Source organism: Crocodylus siamensis, chromosome 4 (assembly GCF_052110815.1).
Source record: "Crocodylus siamensis isolate JL-2025a chromosome 4, ASM5211081v1, whole genome shotgun sequence".
Classification (NCBI taxonomy): Eukaryota; Metazoa; Chordata; order Crocodylia; family Crocodylidae; genus Crocodylus; species Crocodylus siamensis.
In genome coordinates this window covers 106,767,532-106,776,906 of record NC_143398.1, presented here as the reverse complement: position 1 = coordinate 106,776,906, position 9,375 = coordinate 106,767,532, and the positions used below count along the sequence as shown (strand labels likewise).

Sequence of the window (9,375 nt, the reverse complement as noted above, 5' to 3'; positions counted from 1 at the left end):
CGCTGCATATACTGCATCAATGAGCTACCTCAAACATGATCCTACATTTTGAACACTTTGATTATTACTGAGCGTCCATCATGCACGGGTTGAAATTATCGTCCCCCTGGCAACACTGTGCCTGCCCCTCACCCGCGACCTCCCGGTGGAAAGCAGTCAGCCAGCGGCGCCCCCAGCCACACCCGGCCAGAACGAAGCCCGCCCCGCCCCCTACCCACTCCTTCTAGCTGCCTCCTCGCCGCCACAAGACGGCGGCTTCCGGGAAGGTTATACGCATGCGCGCAGCGACCTCGGCTTCCGGGGGCAGTTGGGGCGTTTTTTGACCTTAGCAGCCACGCGCCGCCCGGTCGCTTAAGAGCGAGAGGCGCTTCGGGCGGCGGCGGCGGGCCGGGCCGGGCCGGGCCGCACTGCACTGTGCAGGTGAGTGGGCTGTGGCGGGAAGGGGGCCAAGTGACAGCTCGTGGAGTGGCTGAGGGCTGGGAGTAAGGGGGAGAGCGGGGCTGAGGGGGAGGAGGCCTGAGAGGGTGGGGGGGCGGGGGAGAGAGTCTGTGCTGAGTTCTCCTGGGGGCAGTCAGACGAGGGAAGCGGCACCTGCAGCCCTGCTGCGGCTGGTGTGACTGGGGGAGAGGGACGTTGCCCTGGAAGTTTGGGTCACCCTGGGGCAACTAGTTTCATTTTTCTCCAGGGTGGGTTTTGTTAAATGTGTGCATGTGTGTGAGTGTGATGTAGCCGTGCCAGGATAAGGCCGGTGGCACTCCGAATCTTGCTCTCTGCCCTGCAGAGCTCCCTCTGGGTCTGGACACTTGCTACTGCTCCCCTGCTGTTGTGTTTTCAGACCCATGAGGAGCCCTGTGACCCAGATGACATGACAGCCAGGGGAGCTGGGAGTGGGGCAGGGACTGAGCAACCCTGAGTTAGTCTCATTCAGACCTTCAGAAAGGTAGCATCTTTTATTGGAGTACCTGTGTAGTTGGGAGAGTGCAAGACAAGCTTTCCAATGCTAGACCTTCTTCATTGGGTTCCCTTCCTTTAGGTTGTTAAACCAACTTTCAAGGTACAGAGTGCTCTTCCTCAGATGCTAGTGAGGAAGGGAAGTTTGTGCCTGAAAAGCTGGTATAATTCTCCCAACTATATACAGCTGTGCTATAAAAAAAAAAATAAAAAGGTTGGGAGTCCAATTCACTTGTTTGTTTTGACATCAGGTATCCATGGCTCCATGGGCTGTATGTTTGACACCTCTGAACTAGAGAAAGACAAGCCAGTATGGGAGGGAGGAAAGAAAACATAGATTTTTTTCCCCTCCTGCTCCCCAATTGTTGAATGTTCAGAAATCCTATGGCAGCTCCCATTTGCTTCAAGTGATTGGCACCTCTGAAAATCAGGGCAGCTGTTAATAAGTAAAAAACCCTATTATTAGTTTTTCCAGCAGCTTCTTGCAGATGCTTAGGTCACCAAGGAGACAGACTCTGGATAGCTCTTCAGATACTTGGGAGAGTTTCCAGCCTTCACCCCACTAATCTCTAGGGTATCCTTAGATTGGAGAGGATTAGTTGAAGACTCCAATCTTGGATTAAGATATCCAGGATATTGCATTAGGGACTATTAAATTAAAAGCTCGTCCCCAGACTACTGTCTTGCATCATCCTAGAGGTAAAAAGCAATTTCATTGTTAATGCAACTATTAAAAAGGAGATTGGAGAGGCATCATTGTGGCAGGGGTTATCGGTACGTTTCAAGGTGATGATTTGATGCAAAGTAAAATGATTAGCAGTTCCATGCTGCTTTTTAAAGTCTGAGCTATAAATGCAGGACTTGAGGATATTCCTGAAAAAAGATTGGTGCTGTGATTTAGTACAGTTTAGTGATGTTCTGCACCCAGAGCTGCTTTCTTTTGATACCAGACCACTGCTCTGCTTCCAGCCCTCTCCCCTCATTAACCTTCCAATATTGTTCTCCTTTATTGTCCTTCTACCCAAAGCACTTCTGTTATTTGTGTACTCAGTTGACTTCCTGCCTACTGTCTCTAGCACTTCTGTGCTGGCAGGGGCAAGCCAAAAGGTATGATAGAATAGCAAGTCGTCTTCTGTGGTAGTGGTGCATGGATGGGATTCTTTTTTCTTTCAGTTAACATTGTTAAAGAAAATGATTCCAATTAACTTACTAAAATGTATTTGCCCATGCCTTTCTGATTACTGTTGACTTCATACATTTTTGTAATATTTTATACTTATCTTGACTTGATTGTGGTTTTCTGGAAGCGGTTCTGCAATATTTTTAAAGGAAGAACAAGGATTTTAAACTTTTGAAGTCAATCTAGAGCTCATGAAAGTAACCAATTTCATGTTCCTGTTGACATTAGATTTTAGGAACCCAGCCCTTATACCTTTGTTCAGGGCAGGCACAGCCCTCAGACGGACCACAACACCTGCCAATTGATAATAGGTGAATTTATTGATACAGAGTGATAACAGAAAAGCAGTACAAACAATCAAGCAATTCTATATCTACCAATCGTAGGGCTGTTATCAGAGTCGAAGTGCATCTGGCCAGGATGCAGGCTTCATTCTGAGGCGTTCTCTCTTGGGTGTCAGCAGTCTGGAGGTGGGATACTGAGGCCCACGGGCCCCCTCTAGTGGGGTGCATGAGATGGGCTACTGGTATGCCCTTCGTCCATGGCAGCCTCGGGGACGCTTCCCAGGGGACAGGGATGGGGACCCCTCTCACGGAGCAAAACGGGGAGGGACAGGACAAAGGTAGGGATGCTTTGTTAATCTCTAGTCTCTGCTTTTGTATTCTCCTTCCCCCTTGATAACTTCTGATGACTCTTCATCCATGGCTGGCTCTGATTGGTTGTCTCTGTATGGTCACACATCCACGTAGCCTTCTGGACCTTCTATTAATTTGCTCTGTTCCCCCAAAACCGGGACTTAGACCCCGCTGCTTTCAGGGGCCTTGTTGCTGATGTCACTTATCTTGTGTTATGGGACATACTTCTTTAGTTCTCAGACTGTGTGTCCTTTTTGTTAGACAACCTGTCTGCCTTTAAAGGCTGTGATCTCCAATTATGGCATGCCCCCTTCAATTGTCAGGTTGTGTCCGTCTGTTGGCCTTGTTGTGTTAGATAGCCTGTCTGTTTTCAGGGCCATGAGAAGCTGTGCGTGCATTTCCCAATCTCTTTAGAAATCCAGTTAACCCCTGCTGCCCATCTTGACCCCTTTATATTGCATATATCTATACCTATATGCCAGTTCCCAAAAAACCAGACCTTTAAATACTGTTTTTAAGCCAACGGTTCCTAGAACTGTAAGTCCTTCCTTGTTCAAACAGATACACCATGCACAGCCAATGGGGCTTAAAGGCATTGTGAGACCTAGAATCCTAGGTCTTACCCATTGACTGCATAAGATGTATTTCTGAAATGCCCTTGGAGAATATCCCATAGGAGGGGCTTGTACCATGCTCCTTACATATGCCTCCCCAAAGGAACTGCCTGGAACAGCAGAGGCAAGCATACTGAATTCTCTTCAGCATATCTGCTCTTGTCATTCATTTTGGGGAAACAGCTATAAATGGGAGTGGCAAAGCAGCTGCCTGTTACTGAAGACCAGAGAAGGACTGACAAATAAGTGTGTTTTTTCTTTTATTCTATCCCTGCTTCCCTCATTTGTATCTTGTGAAGCTGCTTCCCCATTGACTACAGCATGTAAAATAAAATTTGGAAGAATTGTAATTTGTGTTTGGCAAACAGTAGTAGCAGCATTGGTGCCATTCTGTGAAGAAAAGCAATTTCAAAGTGGGAAGAAAAAAGAAAGGAAAGGAGATGGTCAAGGAACAAAAAAATATAAAGGGAGAGTATCTTACTGTTAGACTTCATCTAACTGGCTAGAGGGACAATAGACAGTATAAGGGTTTTTTGGAGGGAGTCTTCTTGTTTGGAGGGAAGCTTTTTTCTCTGGGAAAGAGAAACTGGAGTCCTCTCCCTCTTTAAACAAAAAAAAGGAGGTTCCCCAAACTAAAATGCAGGTAGAAAAATGGCAGAAAAGAAGGTAGGTAACACAAGATGAGATAAGAAAAGGAAAAATAGAATAGAATCACTTGATTTAACAACTTGAAGAAATAGAAGTTAATTGTCCTACTTGGTTGTTTTGCTAGACAAAGGAAACTGAAATAAGTCTCCTTATAAGAAGTTGGCCTTTTCTCCTTTTTTTGTCCACTTCCTTCATAAGAAGGAATGAGAGGGCGAGAAGAGATAATTTAACTCGTATTCTATTTGACCTGTATAACCAGGAAGAATCTGTTTTAGGACCGAGTCTCCATACTTATATAATGCCTGTCTTTTCTACATCAGCCAGACAAAGCTACTAACTGGATATATCTACACTGCAGTCAGTGTACAATGTCTAGTTTTAAAGTAATTGGTTGGCATGCTGCTAGCAGTAGATTTCATTGCATTGTGAAGATCTGCATGGACTACTTACCCAAGTATTTACCTTCCTTAGTGGGTGGGAATTGCAGCTTGCCCTAAGCTTCCTACCATCAAAGGTAGACTGCTAGCGGAACACCGGCTACCTAGTGCAAAACTAATTTAGATCTCTGCTATATAATCGACAGATCGGTAACTTCAGTATAGACATACTTGGTATATAGTGTGACTTTGCACAAAGTAGGAATGCCAAACCTCAAGCATGTGCAGTCAGAAGTGTTATTTAACAGGTTTTGGCTGTATTACCATCAGTCCTGGTTTTGAGATGTTTGGAGTGGCAAGGTGTGTTATGAATGGCAATGCAAGATGCTGTATGATGCTGTTTGCACCCTGCATCTCCACCTCACCTGCATTGTAAATGTGACTCTGGGGGCAGAGGGTGGAATCACAGGCAAATGCATGGGATCCTGGAGTGTCTCTAAAGACTGTTGTTTTTCTTTTCCTTCTCAGGGAGGTGCATATACATACGTGTGTCCATTGTTTGCTGAAAGATGTCCAATCTTTCCAATTATGCCTTGATAATGGCCCGCCTGAGTGCCCGGATATTTGGAGAAGTTGTGTCACCCACAAGCAGCAAGTCCATGCGAGTAGTGAAGCTATTTAGTGAGCTGCCCGTTGGCAAAAAGAAAGTAGTCTATGATTGGTATCCTCCTCACCACACCTTTTCTGGGCTCATGAGGCAACTCCGTTATCTCGGTCTCTACAGGTGATCTCTGTGTGGGTGTGTGTAATGGGGAGAATGGACTGAGGAGTGGGGAGTATGGGTGTTGTTTGGATTTGTTTAAAAAGCATTCAGAAGGGTTAGTGCAGAAGACAGTCAGTACAGAAATATGTACTTCATTTCTGTACTTGGGATGGAGAGGGGAAGAGTAAAATATGTCTAGTTGTTTGTAAAGATTTTCGTATTGAGGTGAACAGAACCATTTCTGGAACAACTTCCCAGGGCAGTGGGTTTGTGATTGACAAGCAATTCCATGTCAGTGTGTGACACATTGCTTATCCTAGCAGTTGAGAAAGGGAAGATCTTGTCAGTAGGAAAGATAATAATCTGGCCATCATGACTGGTGTGTGCCATGCCTGCAAAATACAATTTGGGGAGAAGTTATAGAGCATCCTGTTTTCCAAGGTGCTGTGAAGTAGAACAGCATGCCAGTGGGCTTGAACAACTCTTACTCTGTGTTTTATGTTTTCTTCAATACCTAAACTTGACATTTAGCAGGAAGAGATCAAAAGAGGCCTAACTGTATGCTCTCCTTCCCTGAAAATTTTGTTCATCTCAGGGGTGTCAAACATATGGCTTGTGCAGCCCTATCAGGCCAGATGATTTTGACACCCTTGGTTTGACTGATTTCCGCTTGGAGGTTCCGGGATGGGTGGTTCCACATATGCTGTTGAAAAACAAGTGCTTGGCAGGCCACAGAAACAGGTGAAGAGAGATCAGTGCGGCCTAAGAGTAATTCTTGAGCTTTTTAAGAGGTGTCTAAGATTTTTGCACTGCTATTGTAAACAGTTCCAAAATGTTCATACCCTCATCATTGCTACAGTATGTTTGGATGGGAGATAGAGTAGCACTTCATAGATTTCATAGACATTAGGGCTGGAATGACCTTGGAAGATCATTGAGTCCAGCCCACTTCCTGTAGGGCAGAAAGTCAGCTGGGGTCATAGGATCCCAGCAAGATAAGCATCCAATTTACTCCTTGAAGGTGTTCAGGGTAGTAGGTGCTTGCACCACCTCTGATGGCAGGCTGTTCCAGACCTTGGGGGCTCGGACAGTAAAGAAATTCTTCCTTATGTCCAGCTTGAAATGGTCTTGTAGTAGTTTATGACTGTTTGACCTCGTTATCCCTTGGGGCACTCTGGACAAATGTTCCCCCAGATCCTGGTGGTCACCCCTGATAAACTTATAGGTGACCATCAGATCACTCCTGAGCCTGCACTTTTCCAGGGTAAAGAGCCCCATGGCTCTCAGCCTGTCATCGTAAGGCCTGTGTTCCAGACCTCTGATCGTGCGTGTGGCTCTTCTCTGGATTCTCTCAAGCTTCTCCACATCCTTTTTGAATTGTGGGGCCCAAAACTGGATGCAGTACTCTAGCTGCCGCCTCACCAAGGCCGAGTACAAGGGGAGAATGACGTTTTTGGATTTGCTCGAGAAGCATCTATGGATGCAAGCCAGCATTTTGGTTGTTTTACTAGCCGCAGCATCGTATTGCAGGCTCATGTTCATCTTGTAGGCAGTGATGACCCCCAAGTCTTTCTTCCATAGGGCTAGCCAGAGTAGCACTGCCGAGCCTATAAGGGTGCTGCAGGTTTTTTTCTCAAGGTGGAGAACCTTGCATTTTTCGGTATCAAACACCATCAGGTTCTCATCCGCCCATTTGCTGAGCCTGTCCAGGTCAGCCTGGATCGCCCTCCTGTCTTCAGGTGTGGATGCTTTGCCCCAAAGTTTGGTGTCATCGGCGAACTTGGCTAGTCCACTTCTGACTCCAATGTCCACATCATTAATGAAGATGTCGAACAATATAGGTCCAAGGACAGAGCCTTGGGGGACCCCACTGGTCACAGGGCACCATGACAATTGACTTCCATCAGTTACCACCCTCTGGGTCCGACCACGGAGCCAATTTCCCAGCCAGCGGATTGTGGTGGACCCAAGGGCACAATTGGCCAGTTTTGCCAAGAGGTGATCATGGGATACCAAATCAAAGGCTTTTTTGAAGTCAAGATATATGACATCAATCTCTTCTCCCTTGTCCAGGTGATAGGTCACCTGGTCATAGAAGGAAATGAGATTAGTTAAGCAAGACCTACTCGCAACAAACCTGTGCTGGCTATCTCTCAAGATGTTGGCATCAGCCAGTCCATTAAGGAAGGCCTCTTTAATAAACTTTTCTAAGATCTTTCCTTAGAAGTCAGGCTGATGGGCCTATAGTTTGCAGGATCCACTTTCCTCCCTTTCTTGAAGATTGGCACCACACTGGCCTTCTTCCAGTCTTCAGGCACTACACCAGAGCACCAGGAGTCCCAGCACTTATCTACTGGGTCCCATAGGAGGCACTGTCTGCCCTGTTGAACCCCTTCATCTTTGTCCTTTTTTTATTCTGTACTATTAAGACCCTCTTTGTGAACATAATCATTGTTTGCAGGTGACTTCAATGTGCAACTGCGAAGTGGGGGTGTCAAACTCAGATCTGCTGGGGAGACTCGTTCCCAGCTTTTCAGATGTATGTGGAGTTCACCTCAGTGCTCTCACTGGAAGTCCCTGGCTGCTGTGGCAGAGCTTTTTGTGGTGAAAGCTCCAGCTCCAGCAGCACTGCAGATGGAAGCCCCACCATAGTGGCCAGAGCCCTGATAGGGCTTCCTGTAGTAGTAACAAACACCTTGGTTAGAGCCAGGGTGCTGCCAGGCCCAGTGGCATGATGGGCAGAAGCTCCGGCCATTAGCTTCAGTCCCCGTAGCACCATGGGCAGAAGCTCCACCACTGCAGCAGAGTCCCTTGTTTGTGGTTGCAGGGTTTCCCATGGCAACAGCCAGTGCCTCCGTGAGAGCTGGGGCACTGGCAGCTCCAGTGGTACTGTGGGGAAAAGCCCTACCACCATACCTGTGCTGGCTCCAGCCACAGTGACAGGGCTTCTTGCAGCTTCAGCACCAGCAGAAGTTCCCCTACTATGGCCAGGGATGGGGCAAAAGTGTGCAAGTTGGATGACATGACTCCACAGGCTGGATGCTTTGATACCCCTGCTGTAAAGCAAAGTTACTGCAGCCAAGCATGTCACTTCTCAGGACCTCATGCCCTCAACTTGATTCCCCCGCACAGCCATCCAGTGTGCTGTCACTAGACTGCTGAGCTAGCTTGGAAGGTGGGAATTCTGAATCTTGTCTCTTGTTGGTTTTGTATTTTACTTTGAATTTGGGCACAAGAGATCAATAAATGCAGTGTAAGAAATATGTATTCTGTTTATCTGAAAAGGGCAACCTTATTAATTCTATAAATATCAGAGAAAAATCTCTTAAATTATTCTGTTTAAAACTTGCATTGCTAACAATAACATTGCATATACTATCATTGGATTCAGTATAAGTTTTGTTCACTAGCAAAGTTGCCTTCTCACTATAGGCCGAAAATAAAAGAATCCTACACATCAAGCTACCTATGAGACATTACTGGGAATGGAGCTAAATTTAGTCTTTCTGTTCTTTTCATCTAGAGATGAACATGCAGACTTTAAAGAAGAGATGAAACGACTGAAAAAGCTCCGTGGGAAAGGAAAGCCCGCGAAAGGACAAGGAAAGAGGTCTACCAAGAAGAAATAGTGCCACCCTGGCAATGCACCAGAGGACTTGTGGATATTAGAGATGGGAGACAAACTACCCTTCCCCCCAGCCCCCACCCACCATTCCACGTAGAGGGGTTTTACATGCAAGTTGAGATGGGAGTGAAGTTGAGGGTGGGGGTATAGTCATCTGCTTGTCAGATATTTAACTTGGAATTGAACTCTCTTAACTAGATCTATATTCTCAGTTTTATTTGGGCTTGTATTTTGCTAATAATTTCATATATGGGAACTGTTGTGTGTGTTCCAGCACATGAGGATAATGATGGGTTTCATTTTCCCTTTTCTACCTGAGCTAAATAATAAATAATCATCATTTTGAAAGACTTAAGTTTTTGATATGCACATCTGCTTTCAGCTCCAGTTTCTTTGGCTCTTCATTTTTTCCAGATGCTAGATTTTTTTTCCTCATTCATTCACTAGTACATTTTATGTTCTTACATTGATGTCAGTCTTTTTTGTACATATTTAGAAAGAAGAATGATTTCAGCTCCTCTTCCTTGCCACATTTTTGGAATATCGTATTTATGACACACCACTTCAAGCAACCTACCTTTT

The 9,375-nt window shown here is 45.8% G+C and overlaps 1 protein-coding gene across 1 annotated transcript; it reads left to right on the top strand.

Moving 5' to 3' along the window:
* The first annotated feature begins 276 nt into the window (after positions 1-276).
* MRPS33 (mitochondrial ribosomal protein S33) lies at positions 277-9,162 on the top strand. The gene is made up of 3 exons (XM_090043304.1): positions 277-420; positions 4,934-5,189; positions 8,692-9,162. The coding sequence occupies exons 2-3, from the start codon at positions 4,975-4,977 to the stop codon at positions 8,795-8,797; spliced, it is 321 nt and encodes a 106-aa protein (XP_089899430.1). The 5' UTR covers positions 277-420; positions 4,934-4,974; the 3' UTR covers positions 8,798-9,162.
* Positions 9,163-9,375: the final 213 nt, after the last annotated feature.